Source organism: Doryrhamphus excisus, chromosome 3, assembly GCF_030265055.1.
Source record: "Doryrhamphus excisus isolate RoL2022-K1 chromosome 3, RoL_Dexc_1.0, whole genome shotgun sequence".
Classification (NCBI taxonomy): domain Eukaryota; kingdom Metazoa; phylum Chordata; class Actinopteri; order Syngnathiformes; family Syngnathidae; genus Doryrhamphus; species Doryrhamphus excisus.
The window spans coordinates 6766174-6780446 of NC_080468.1; the positions used below are offsets into that span (position 1 = coordinate 6766174).

The 14273-nt window shown below is 41.2% G+C and overlaps 2 protein-coding genes across 4 annotated transcripts in view; one reads left to right on the forward strand and one right to left on the reverse strand.

Annotated features, from left to right (window-relative positions):
• Positions 1–5491: 5491 nt before the first annotated feature.
• On the reverse strand, positions 5492–13425 carry LOC131125090 (NAD-dependent protein deacylase sirtuin-5, mitochondrial-like). 3 transcript variants are annotated; one of them, XM_058066260.1, is made up of 10 exons: positions 13400–13425; positions 11701–11872; positions 10692–10793; positions 10397–10530; positions 9996–10221; positions 9372–9459; positions 8799–8852; positions 8101–8224; positions 7512–7627; positions 5565–7394 (listed from the first exon to the last, which is right to left on the reverse strand). In XM_058066260.1, the coding sequence occupies exons 3-10, from the start codon at positions 10786–10788 to the stop codon at positions 7325–7327; spliced, it is 909 nt and encodes a 302-aa protein (XP_057922243.1). In that variant the 5' UTR covers positions 10789–10793; positions 11701–11872; positions 13400–13425; the 3' UTR covers positions 5565–7324. The 3 variants fall into 3 exon arrangements, with proteins under 3 accessions (XP_057922242.1, XP_057922243.1, XP_057922244.1); XM_058066259.1 differs by lacking the exons at positions 11701–11872; positions 13400–13425 and adding an exon at positions 11300–11438 and having other exon boundaries at positions 5492–7394; XM_058066261.1 differs by lacking the exons at positions 11701–11872; positions 13400–13425 and having other exon boundaries at positions 10649–10780.
• The window catches only part of LOC131125085 (phosphatase and actin regulator 1-like), a 40712-nt gene continuing 38132 nt past the window's right edge, over positions 11694–14273 (forward strand). Inside the window, exon 1 of the mRNA XM_058066243.1 lies at positions 11694–11882. Within this exon, the coding sequence (XP_057922226.1) occupies positions 11774–11882 (109 nt within the window). The 5' untranslated portion in view covers positions 11694–11773. The remainder of the gene's footprint in view (positions 11883–14273) is intronic.

A 14273-nucleotide genomic window follows, 5' to 3' on the forward strand; every position in this document is an offset into this window, starting at 1 on the left:
GGCCGAAGACAGCTGGGATAGGCTCCAGCACCCCCGCGACCCTTGTGAGGATAAGTGGTAGAAAATGAATGAATGAATGAATTTTACAAATAACATAAACCAAATAAACAATCTTTGAAAATATTTCTAAAATATTTGATTTCTAACTTTAATTTTGTCGCGGTCGCCGGGACTTCTCCATGTATAGAGTTGTCATTTTTTGTGTTGAAACCCGCTGTTAGAAATGATTTAGGTTGTGCTGTTCAGCAAACTCCATCACCCTATTGGTTGTCACCCTGTGATTTCCTTGTGAGTTTTGTTCATCATCTCCTGAGTAGTACAGCAAATACTCAGCAGTTCACATTTTCTGATTTATGTTCAATGTCTTTAAAAGATTTTCCTCCTGGTATTCAGATGAGTCGCATCAGCATTCATTTCCGGTTTGGGCCTCTGGTATCTTGAGATCTCTTCCTATCAGCGTGGTAGTCCTCTTCTTTGGAGGTGCTATTAACAGAGTGTTGTGTAAATAAATGAAAGTGCAGATACAGCAGCAGCACGACACCGCGGTGGCTGTCAGCCCACCACCACTACTTCAAAAAAATCCTCGGCAAAACCGTGCTATACACCAACACCTCCTTGTGACTTCATGCCTTCTCTTTTGAGGAAAACATGGATATTTGGTTTTTAAATGGTAATTAAAAGGTTTTTACTGCTTGACAAGACAAGGGAGCTTCTTGCCAACAATGGTGATTATGCAAATGTAACAAAACTACAGGTCGAGTGGTTAGCGCACAGACCTCACAGCTAGGAGACCAGGGTTCAATTCCACCCTCGGCCATCTCTTGTGTCTCTGGGTACTCCGGTTTCCTCCCACATTCCAAAAACATGCTAGGTTAATTGGTGACTCCAAATTGTCCATAGGTATGAATGTGAGTGTGAATGGTTGTTTGTCTATATGTGCCCTGTGATTGGCTGGCGACCAGTCCAGGGTGTACCCCGCCTCTCGCCCGAAGACAGCTGACAGCTGGGATAGGCTCCAGCACCCCCCGCGACCCTCGTGAGGAAAAGCGGTAGAAAATGAATGAATGTTCCTTAACCGCCATTTGATTACGTTTCAATATTGCTACAATTCTCTTCCCACAAACATGAATCAAAATATCGAGCAGTACTGTTTTTTTTTTGTTTTTTTTGAAGTTCCATGACACATCTCACGTTGCTGTGATACAAATGTCACACCATCAACACAAATGTTCATTTACAGTATGTAAGTGTGAGTGCTTAGGCCTTGCGCTTGATTGACAGTTGCCTGCTTTCATGTCTGTGTGATGGTGGTGAGGACGACAAGGGGCGGGGCGAGATAAATTATATGACACCAAAAAGTGTTAGTGTCTGCACTTTGCCTCGCTTCAGGTGTAAGTGCATGCTCACACTCCTCCAGCCTCTCGCCACCCCCCCTGAGAACAACAGACAAAGCCTGTGGGAGTTTGACGCCTTAAAGCTACACACACATACACACATCAAGGGCATCAGGCGAGGAGATATCGCAGCCTACTCTGAAGCTCATCTTCACTTCCTCTTTCTTTATATTCCTCCCTCTCACACTCTCATCACACTTTCAAAAAGATCCCAGCAGACTCAAAGGCAGGAGGAAGAAACAGCCTGACATGTGAAATGATACGAGGCAGCTGATTATGTAGCTGACATATTTACATTGCTAAGTCACCGTTTGAATAACAGCTTGATGACTCAACAGCTTGTCGGCGGCAATTAAAATCTTCCCCTCCTTGTTTAGTTTTCTACTGCTCTTTTTAAGAAAATCTACCACAAAATGGGATCTTACGCAAATGTCCTCTCATAAAAAAATTCTAACCAGCATGAACGTACACTACATCACCAGCCTGTGTGGTCCACAAGGCATGATGTGCTTTACTCATCGCGTCATCGAGTGCTCATCTGGAGCCGTCCCGCCAAGCGTTCACATGCATCTCCCCTGGAAATAAATTGCAGACGCATCAGCTCAACACCAGCAAATGAAAAAGGCCGCCAAGGACCCAGGAGGAAACACCAGTGCATGCTGTCAATTAGCTCACATGTCGTTCTTAATTAAAATGTGTTGTAAGGGAATTCAGCAGTTGGAGGGATAAAAGATCATCTGTGCAGATGTTAGCTTTATGCACATGTTACTTCCATAACAGAGAGGTGGGTTATTAGAATTCAAACAAAAAAATGATGAGGGAAATAAACTGTCTTGCATGGACTGAGTGTGCTAGCTAAAGGCTTAACTAGAGTATTTTGCTTTTTCTTTGGCTTTTTTCTGACCTCAGGTGAGTAGCAGCGATCACGACAAAGAAAAAAAAAATGAAAAAATGACCATAAAATGTGGTTCTCTGTTTTATAGCTCCTCAGTACAATATGGCTTCTTCTTTCTCTTTGGGCTTTTCCCTTCAGGGGTCACCCCAGCAAATCAATCTCCTCCATCCAACCCTGTCTTCTGCATCCATCTCTCTCACACCGACTACCCTCAGGTCCTCCTTCACTACATCCATAAACCTCCTCTTTGGTCTTCCTCTACGCCTTCTACATGTAATGTCCCTCTGATGTACCCCTTCCTGATCCTATCCATCCTGGTCCTCAGCATCCTCATCTCTGCTACCTCCAGTTCTGCTTCCTGTCTTTTCCTCAGTGGCACTGTCTCTAGAACAAACAACATTGCTGGTCTATTAATTAATTGTATTATTATTATTACTACAAGTTTGTATACTTTTGCAATAGTAACATATTTAAATAACAATTCATGGCGACCATTGAGCACTGTTCACCCCTTTATTCCACAAAAACAGATGTATGGCGGCACCCCTAAATAATCATGTATTGGAAAAATATTTTGTATGTGTTGTTTCTACATATATTGGAACACTTTTAGTACCCAGCCATATCAAAATTCAATAATTGTGGTTTTTGATGCACCCTAATATACGTATACTGTATATATATTATATACGTATATATACACGTATATATATATATATATATGTGTATATATGTATATATATATATGTGTATATATATATATATGTGTATATATATATATATATATGTGTATATATATATATATATATGTGTATATATATATATATATATATATGTATATATATATATATATATATATTAAACCACACATCGCCGAAAAGAATTAGAATCAAGAACCGTTTGATTCCTCGCAATGAGGAATCTGAATCGGACAAACCGCTCAAATTCCAACAATGCCCAACATGAGAAGGACACCTCTTTTTACATTGGTATAACAATTGAGGATGTCATTATGCTACTTTAAACATTCCCTGTAAGTTAATATTAGTGATTATACTGGTGACAGCTTGACCCCTGTAAAGATTAATTCCGGTATTTTGCCATTATTTCCTATGAAACTATGAACGAAAGGATTGTATTAGTTCAGCATTTACCTTAAGCTGGAAACACAGGAACACCCTTTGAATCACATCTGAAAACAAAATACACATTACAGAATAAAAACAAAACAAGGCAGGGAGGGAACAATACAAATCCACAAGCTTACCCTTTAGATCTACACTATCCTGTCTATACAGTTTATAGCCTCAGCCTGTATTAACTGGAAATCCGCAATTCATCTTTTCATGGACTACATGTCAGCTCCCAGGCATCAAAGCAAGGTCACATCAGACTTTTACATTGGTGGTTTAAAAGGTTTCGCCGCACAAGATGGAACACTGTTTATTGGTCACATAAGCACATCTGGGAATGTATTTTCAAGTGCTCAATATGGCAATTTTTAAATAGTCGCCCCTCTGGACACTTTATTAGGTACACTACAATTCTGCCTCGAAATGCATGGTTGTTCTTCATCACAGTGATTTGATTTGATTTTTTCATGCTTTCTAATCTGCAAGTTCATGAAAGACCGTAGTTGCTCTATCTCCGGAGGGAGTTTCATTTGATTTGTATTAACTTCATCGATAATGCTGATTATCTGTGCCCTGTGATTGGCTGGTGACCAGTCCAGGGTGTACCCCGCCTCTTGCTCGAAGACAGCTGGGATAGGCTCCAGCACCCCCGCGACCCTCGTGAGGATAAGCGGTACAAAATGAAAGAAAGAATGCTGACTCAACTGACACTTGGGGTATAAAATTATAATTTGGATTGTAGTTGGTGCTCCTGGAAAGGATCAATACAAAATCAGCCATTATCCTGTAAGTCCAGGATGTGGGAAAAATGAAATAACACAAAAAAAGGAAAATAAATTATTAATTCATTCATTTTCTACCGCTTTTTCCTCATGAGGGTTGCGGGGGTGCTGGAGCCTATCCCAGCTGTCTTGGGGTGAGAGGCGGGGTACACCCTGGACTGGTCACCAGCCAATCACAGGGCACATATAGACAAACAACCATTCACACTCACATTCATACCTATGGACAATTTGGAGTCGCCAATTAACCTAGCATGTTTTTGGAATGTGGGAGGAAAACCGGAGTACCCGGAGAAAACCCACGCATGCACGGGGAGAACATGCAAACTCCACACAGAGATGCCTGAGGGTGGAATTGAAACCTGGTCTCCTAGCTGTGAGGTCTGCGCGCTAACCACACAACCGCCGTGCCGACCGAAAATAAATTATATCCCAAAAAATTTAATGAAAAATATGCATCCGTTTTCTATGCCAGTGATTTTCAACAACTGTGCCGTGGCACACAAGTGTGCCGTGAGAAATCGTCAGGTGTGCCGTCAGGAATTATTAATTATGACTTTTTTAAATTAACATGTATTAATAATTTTCTGCAAATATTATGTAATTATCGCGCGTCATTGGTGTAAAGACTGGCAGAGCAATGTAATATTCGTCCGTGTGGCAACACGTAGCTGATTGCCTCGTTCCTCTAATAGACTTAGCGATGCACGTGAGAGGTAGTGGTGATATTTTGTAACATTGTTGGTTAAATTAGTATGCGGATCAAAAGGATCAGCTGTGGCGAGTCCGTAATCATGAAAAAGCTGAAAGAAGCAAATAATGTTGGTTATTTGTGTGCCGCAAAATTTTTCCAACGTAAAAAACGTGCCGTGGCTTAAAAAAGGTTGAAAAACACCGTTCTATGCCGCTTATCCTCACTAGGGTTCCATGTATGCTGGAGCCTATCCCAGCTGTCTTTGGCCGAGAGGTGGGTATTGGACTGATCCAATGAAAAATACAAAAATGCACAGTTGCGTGCTTGGTGTGATGCTGGCTCAGCAGTGAAAATTGAATTAGAACAAACACAAACATGATCCAGAAGGCCTTTAGACAAGGTGCCACATAGCCCTCAGATGTGTACCATGTGTTGCTCTCATATAGAAGACAAATACTTCTCTGGCCAGTGATCAATAACCAGGAGAAAGCGGCCGCTAGCCTTGATCCTAATTAGTGGCGAGCTAGAGAACAGATTAGCCTGCACCTGCCTACTCCCCCACCCCACCCCACCCCCATTTTAGCTTTCCTGAGACAAAAACAACTCCTTGCCAATCAGCATCATGTAGGAAGTAGGTGAAAGGAATGCACACACACACATAAAAACCTGGTAATTGTTTCCTTGTTGTCTCATTCCACAGGGGGAATATCCTGCTTTCTAAAAATAATAAGAAAATGGGGAGAAAGGGACGCATTAACTGTCAGGATTTGTCATCACAGTCGTTTAAACATGAACAGTTCAGGGAAAGGTAAGGATGATGAGTGTGTGTGTGTGTGTGTGTGTGTGTACATGTGTAGGTGTGTGCTAAGCAGGATTCCGCACCTGTCTCATTTGCAGTGTTGTGAATTTGCTATGAATAGAACATACCTGAATGGATATTCATAAAGCATGGGACTGGGTTTACAGCTTGCACGTTGTATGTTTATTCTGAATAGAGCCTATTAAGAAGCATCATAAGAATCACTGCATTGATTATATGCAGGTCAGAATTTGATATTTTGCGTGTTAACTGTTTTCTGTGTTAGCTCAATGTTAACCAGAAATTGTCACATTTGACCAATTTACTGAATTTAAATGTTTTGCAAGGGGTCTAACATTGGTACAGGGGTGTCCAAACTTTTTCCCCACACAGAACTGAATACTGAAAAATCTAAAACATGCAGGGTGCTAATTGGATATCTTTATAAATTATTTAGTGTTTTGTGAAAAGGCTGAAAAAATATATATATATTTCAATACAAAGTCTTGCGTTATTAGTCATCAACATTTTTAAAATTTTTTTGGTTTATTTAAGCTACTCATTTATTCATTCATTTTCTACCGTTTGTCCTCACGAGGGTCGCAGGCATGCAGGAGCCTATCCCAGCTGTCTTTGGACGAGAGGCGGGGTACACCCTGGACTGGTCGTCAGCCAATCACAGGGCACATATAGACTAACAACCATTCACACTCACATTCATACCTATGGACAATTTGGAGTCACCAATTAACCTAGCATGTTTTTGGAATGTGGGAGAAAACCGGAGTACCTGGATAAAACCCACATATGCACAGGGAGAACATGCAAAGTCCACACAGAGATGGATATTTTTTGATCAATGCACTAATGCAATCATAGCACATGCAGTTTTATCTGTGCCTTAGAAAAATCGTATAGGATTCAATTTCATTCAAGACTTAAATGATTTAATATATTTCTGAATTATTGCATTAGAATATTTCATTGAACATTATAATTTGAATACATGGTAAGAAAGTGTGCATGATATTTTTGTACAAAATATTACAAAGCACAATACCCATCTACCCTGATTAGATACATAGTAAGAATGCACTGACTGGAACATGGAAGGCATGTATTGCTGTGTGCAATAAATCTGTGTAACATGAGCTCATTTTGCTCTGTAAGGTTTAAAGCAAATGTTTGGTCAAGGCTAAAGCAAATGTTTGGTCAAGGCAGCGTGGACAGTGTGAGAGGCACGAGATGACACAAGGAGAAATAATTCTTCCCGAGCACCCAAATATGCTTGTTACAGTATACCTGACTGCAAAATTTACATTACAGTACATTTGAATGTTGTTAACGATTCCAAACATGTACATTGTAGAAAAAGTAAAGAAATAGTAATCTACTGCATATGTAACATCCCTCTTCGCAATCAACCAAGATGCATTACTGATTCCTAAAACTCCAAGCATACATGATATCTTATTTCCAGTTATTGAGCAGCACTTTCAAGTATTGAGTCACCTGCATGCTAGGCACCCAAGCACCAGAAGCATTCTAAGGCAAACATTTGGAAGAGAATACAACATCCCCTTTTTGTTTTGGACTGTTGCCAAAAGTCACCGATAGGTGCCTGTGCTTAGACCTCGGACTCGTGCCGTGCCAAGGCTGCTGGCACCGTTGTTCCACATGGACCATGGAAGTGGTACCTGTGCCACAGAAAAAGTAAGCGATGAAAAAGACTTAGCCCGGATGTTGTCATGCAGGATTTAATCCCCTGTGTGGGTGTGCATGGATGTACTGTATGTATGTGTGTTTGAGCTTACGTGAAGTACTCAGACTTTGGTGTCATTCGTAGGTTAAATTCCGCAACTGGGACCCCTCTGGATGCAACCTGGGGCCCGAACATGGCTGCCGGGTAGACGATTGACGACGTACCCACCTCAACGACAATAACGGCAAATTAAATTTACCACCCAGCTCTGTATTGTGAATATTTTATGCACAGTACTTCATCCTATAGTGGTCATGAACATTTATTATCAAGTCAACAGCAGAGAATACCAGGCATTTATTTAGGTATTTATGTGCATTGCATTGTTTTGCCAATATCTATTTTTTTTTTTGTTCAGGTCAATGTTTCAGTGTTTTTGTTCCCGCCAACAATACATATATCCATACATACAGCAACTCTGTCTTTAAACTCTTGGCCACTTTACAGATACCATGTGTGCTGTGCAGGCAATGTGACTTGTGGTAAAAAAACCATTGACCATGGCAAGTCTATTTTAAAACATTTTGCTTTGGAGTGGAGACAAGGTGCTCTATCGGAGGTGTGGCATTTATTTCATCAAATGCAAATTGGTACAGTGTACATTCTAAAATATAGCTTAAACTATGTCCATGACTACTTACCACCAGACAGAGATCACAAACTTCCAGCTCTTTTTCCACCTTGGTCAGGATATGAGAGTTCAACGTCTCCCCAAAAAACACGACATTTGGCCTCAGCAAACCGTGGCAGTCACTTTCAGAACACCTTATTTAAAGAACAAGAGACATTGGATGTGTTGGATATAAACGCCACAAAAATATGTGCTTGCTAATACATTGTCTAGTGTTACAATTTTTATGGTCCAATTAAATAATGTAATAATAATAATGCAACAATAAACAAATATCCATCCAATCACTTTCGCCGCCTGTCCTCTCAATGGTCGGGGATTATGCTGGAGTCCATCCCAGCTGACTACAGGAAAGAAACCAGACTGGTCGCCAGCCAATCGCAGGGCACATATTGCATAGACAAACAACCTTTCACACTCACATTCATACCTTTGGACAATTTTAGAGTTGCCAATTAACCTAACAAGCATGTGCAGGGAGGTGGGATCGTGTGCTCAACATGCTAACCACTTGGCCTAACAGCAGCAAATAATATTTAAAAAATGCTGTTTGTTAGTTGGCTTGATCATAGCTTGAAGAGCACCACTGCCTCCTAGTGGTCAAATCCAGTACGTACAGGGTTGGTTGACCAGAATTGCCTCACAACATAATCAACACAAATGAAATCCAGTGCAAAAAGCTTTTTTGGACAAAAATACTAAACTCACCTTGGAAGTTTATCCACAGGAATGTCAGCATCTGCTACATTTGGGTCCGGGGAACTAGATGAGGAAAAGGGTGAAATGTAACACAAGTACATTACAGTCTATGGCAGGGTTGACAACCTCAGAAAGGCATGCAAGCCAACGGACAAGTAGTAGCGATAGTCAAAGTTTAGGAGAAATATTATGCATTTTTTCACAGATCAGATATAAACCGCTTCCTGTGTGTTTTAATAACATATCTGCGACGTGCTTCAGTCAAAATACCCCAAGGATGAAGAATAACAGCACACTTCAACACTCTCTAATCGATGTGTTCAGAACAGCTGGTTTTGTCTCATGCAAATGAGAAATTAAATTACTTGGTTTTAAAATTTCATATTTAAATATTATGCACTACAGAGATAAAAATATGCGTGTCAACACAATGAAAAAAGTCACTTTTCCATATTTTTAAAAGGACAAACTGCTCTTTGCAAGTCGCAGTTTGCACCTAAACAGTCTTAAAATACATTTACAATTCCATTGAGATTTTAACTAACTCCATATAGGGTCATTGAGCAAATTGTAGTGTTTTACCCTTTGTTCTTTAGAGAAGCACATATGGGGCTGCGCTTGTTGACGGTCACATCTCCACAAGTCAAACAGCGTGTTTCTGTCAGACTACCTGCACACAAAATAACAACATAATTACCGAGACGGGCCTTCAGTGGGTCCATACCTGGACTAGTCTACATGAATGGGCATCTGACGAAATCACCAAGAAAGCATGGGACTGATAAATGAATGATAGGGAATGATAAAAAAGTACATGGAGCGCCAACAGCAAAATCCACATCAAGCTAAATGGAGGACTAGCAGAGGCAAGAGTGCTTGTTGTGAAAGATGTCAACGATCTGGATACATATTAAAGATCATATCACCATGACAACAAGGAAAATGAAGGATATGACCCACAAACAAAGAACCATGCAGTTGGAAGGATTACATTCAATAACATTAGACTCTGCTTCTTCCTACTCCTTTTTGGACATGTGGAATTGTGAATTGTAACATGAAGCATTTCAATATAAACCATATGCATGTTCTAAATAAATAAAACCATTACCATGACGAGTGTCTCGATCGCTTTCAAGACAAGAACAACATTTGTTTGCAAAAACCTGTTTTAAGTGGATATTTTATGCTGTACAAGTCACGCACCGTGAATCCTGAGCACATGTTTGGAGCCCGCCTGTTGGTGCAGGTCGTCAATGCACTGGGTGATGACGACGACAGAGCGGCCCTGTTTTTTCAGCCGGGCCTCACACTCTGCTATGGCCACATGAGCAGAGTTGGGCTTTTTGCTCAACGCTAGCTCTCTCCTGTGATGGTAGAACTCCCACACCCGTGACGGGTAGCGAGAGAAGGCCTCTGGAGAAGCCAAGTCCTGCAGGAGAATCAAGATGACTTCATTAGAGGAAATTCACAGGAAAGGCGAACTAGAAGGCATAGATTACAATGTTTTGAATCGCTTTGCTAGCTGCAGAAATAAATCCAGCAGAGTGTGAAGATACATTATGTCATGATAAAGCACACACATCATATTTTATAATTGGACTCACTTGTGACTGCCATTTCCTCCATTTCTCATGTTCACCACGGAAAGTCGGGAGTCCGCTCTCAGCACTGACACCAGCCCCTGTGATGATTGCTATGTGCTGGGCTTTGGAAAAGGCCTCTCGGAATTCAGACATGCCTGAAAAAGATATTATTGCATATTTTATGTGATCTTTCTTGAATAAAACACAAATAAAACACATTACAGTTGGTGGATGGAATTATTGTAAATTTTTGGACTAAACTGTATTTATTACACTCTTTTAGCAGTGACCTCTGCATGGAAACCCTGAATAATACCCGAGTTGGGTCTTGCCATGTCCACCAAAGGTCCTCTTGTCACGTGAGTGGCCATGCAGCGTCTGAGTGACACAACGGCCCGGTATTGGAGGAGCATTGTCACTGAAAGAGAGGTAAACAAGTATAAACATGATAGTTTGGGAGTGGTTGACATTTAATTTACTATATCAGAATTGTGTAAAATATATGCATGTATTTAAATCAGTCTTCTTTTGTAGGACACCAAGTCAGCTGATTTGTAGGTGCGCCCTGTACGTAAAAAAACTATTGTGTCTAAACAGGTTTTGCAAGATATATACATACACATAACCACATATAGTTGTACAGTAGTCTAAAATTGAGTTACACACTACCTTACAACAATATTTATTGATAGTGTTATTACATTGTGGCGCGTTTCAGAACAAAAAATAAATATTTTGACTTGGTGGTTTGTTGGCGTTCGGTTGACATCTCGCGATATGTTAACTTAGGGGGAACAGCAAAAGCTAGTTCAAATGGCTGTAGCGTCAGGAGGAAATTAATGTTGTGTTTTTAGGAACTGATTCAAAACAGAGACAAATTATTGAACAATTAAAAAGAGCTTTCGCGACTAATAATGTGCTTACCTCTGTTATTTTAACTCTGTAAACGTCTTCAAAGTTTGCCAAACCACGCTGCACCAGGGTTGACTAACTTGTTTACTTTTCTTGCAACGAACAGACGTAAACCTTACCTAGATGTCGTAAAACACACTGGGGTAACGAGTTGTGAAAGGAAGCCATCTTCTGGTTGATTTTAGAATTGCATGTGGTTCATTCACACGCCTCATGACGTCACAGCTAATATGCGCATTTATGCATTACGTACGAAATATTTGTAGTAATACCAATTACCATAAAGTTGCAAATATATTTAAAAACACATAATTTTCTGTACTTGGGTTTTGCACGCTGAATGTATCACTCCTTCTTTTTCTCGCCCTCTGAGCTTCCTCCTCCTCCTCCTCCTCTTCATCATAAATATCTACCTCCCAGAGTGGTCGCCGTGGTTCTGTGCGCCCCAGTCGGCCAGCAGTCACTAGCGGACACTGGCCCAGGTTGATGGCGACCATTCCAGACGGCACAGACCGCCGACTGATCCGGAGATTGCGCTCCAAGAGCGACACCCCTTATTTGGTTGAAGCCCGGTTTTCCTTCAACCTGCGGACAGGTAAGAGCATCATAATCACCATCACCACCATCATCATCATAATGGTGGATTTGTGTATGCTTATGTCGTCATGTCGATGTGTTGGATGGAACCATAACATGATACAGTGGCTCAAAATGTGATCACTTCTTAACAGCTGAGAGTGAAATGTTATGCAACTTTATAGACTCAGTCATAGTGTGATGTTTAACGTTTAAATGTTACTACCAGTGTGATTATGTAAGGAGAAGAGGCGTCAGAATGACCTGGAGTGAAGCCCCTCAGGGTGTGCTGCTGGTTCTGGTACCGGTGGATTAAAGTGGGATGCTTTTGCTATGCTTCTTTTTCATGAAATCATTCTGTAATGTTATTTTGTCTCCATCGCCTTTTTACAAGGCGAGTTGCATCACGTTACCATGGTGACTTGGCATTTTTTTTAAAGTTCTGCACCATTTAATCTGTTTAATATATATAATATGCTATAAGACTATGACAGCAGCCATAAAATGCTCCTCGTGGTTTTTACAATGAAAGAAAAATACATAGGAGCCTCTTTTCGTTGCATACTTTGATCTTACAGTTCGGTCCAGACGTGTTGAGCCTCAGTAATTTTTCAGTGATTTTACTGTATACACCACCATCATGGTTTTGAATTAATACAATACACACGTGGTAAAAGTGTATATTTGAATCAATCCACTTCTCGCCCAAAGACAGCTGGTATAGGCTCCAGTAAACCCACAACCCTAGAGAGGATAAGCGGCATAGAAAATGGATGGATGGGTGGATGGATGGCCTTTATCAGTTGGGATTATAGTGATTTAATGTACTATATTTCACAAGACTGTCTACACCCCGAGTATTTATATCTCAGTGGTGTCCAAAGTGTATATTGTAAAAATACAACTAAACATCAATTCATCCACTTATTCATGTCAGAGTCGGAGGGGACAACAGTCTCATTAGGGAAGTCCAGACTTCCCATCTTTGGCCCCCCTCTTCCAGTTCCACAGGGAGGACACCAAGGTGTTCCTATAGGCCAACTGTGAGACATTATCTTAGGTCTGCCCTGGGGCCTTCTACCAGCTCGGCATGTAGGAGCCAGGGAAGCGTCCAGGAGGCCTTCGGACTAGTTGCCCGAGCCACCTCAACTGGCTCCTCTCAATGTAAAGGAGCAGTGGCTCTAATCTGAGCTCCTCACCCTAGACAGGGAGATAGGAAGGGTAGGAAGGGTGGGAACATAGTTCAAAACTACTGCACCTCCTGTAGCTAGGTTTGACTAACGGCATTCCAGCACTCTGGTATAGACTTTTCCAAGCAGGCTGAGGAGTGGGATTCCCTCATAGTCGGAGCACACCATCCAGACGTTAATACAATCCAGATGTACAGTTCCCAATTTGTTTTGAATAGACAAGTCCCCCAATATTCAGAGCCTTGAGGAATTCAGGATGAGATATTTTATAGAAAATGACTCAACATGTTATTGTCTAAATATCTGGCCACATAATTGAGTACCAAGATAATTGTGTCTTACATACAGTCAAGCATTATTGTGGTTCTGTCATGGTCTGAGACTGCATGAGTGCCGGGGAGCTGTGGGGTCATTGAGGGAAACGTGAATTCCGACATGATGTGTAGCATGGTGCCCTCCCTTGGGAAACTGGGCTGAATCGCAGTTTTACAACACGATAAGGAGCCCAAGATGATCAAGCGCCTTGAAGTGGAAAATGAAGGTAGAGATGACGTACCGGTTAAGTATGTCTCCTCCAGTCCTGAACCAAATTAAGCACCTGTGGGGGTCATCATGGAGGAGTTGAAGATTCCAGTAACAACCTGTACATACATTTCATTTGTACAGTATTGTGCCTTGAAAAGAACTAAAATGCTTGCTGAAATGTGAAGGATCTTCTCATTTTTTTAGAGATGCTGGATTAGGTTCTAAACATAATGAATACAAAATGGAAGGAATGCATGATTTGCAGTAGAGGTGGTTGGTATCATCCTGTGTGTGTGTGTGTGTGTGTGTGTGTACGCCAGGAGTGCTGAGTTGTGTTTGTGCACATGATTCCGTTTGTTGTCTTTTCGATTAATTGGCTGACTGATCTTCCTCTGCCAGTAAGTTTATGTATGATTGTGTGTGTCCTTTTCAGACCAGCTTGTTGTCAGTAACAGCACACCGTGGTTTGCTTCTTTTGCTCATTTGTTATCTCTCTGCTCCACAACAAAGCCATCAAGCGTGCGGATGCTACGGGGGCGACGTGTACAACGCCGCTGTTGACTCACTTCCACCTAGAGAAGTGAGGCAGTATTTAGCTCGCTTATTGCCAAGGAAACCGAACTTGTCTTGTGGGCAAGGTTGTGGCTTTTGGACAAGCTTTTTGTTGTCATGTTTTTTTTTTTGGGGGGGGGGCG

Excerpts from the sequence above, each read along its gene's own strand:
- LOC131125090 (XM_058066259.1), bottom strand. The coding sequence starts at position 10,788 with ATGCTCCTCCAATACCGGGCCGTTGTGTCACTCAGACGCTGCATGGCC. Across the intron at positions 8,225-8,798 it reads CCTGTGGATAAACTTCCAAG|GTGTTCTGAAAGTGACTGCC; the intron begins GTGAGTTTAGTA and ends TCTTTAAATAAG. Across the intron at positions 7,628-8,100 it reads TTTGTGATCTCTGTCTGGTG|GTGGGTACGTCGTCAATCGT; the intron begins GTAAGTAGTCAT and ends ATTGTCGTTGAG.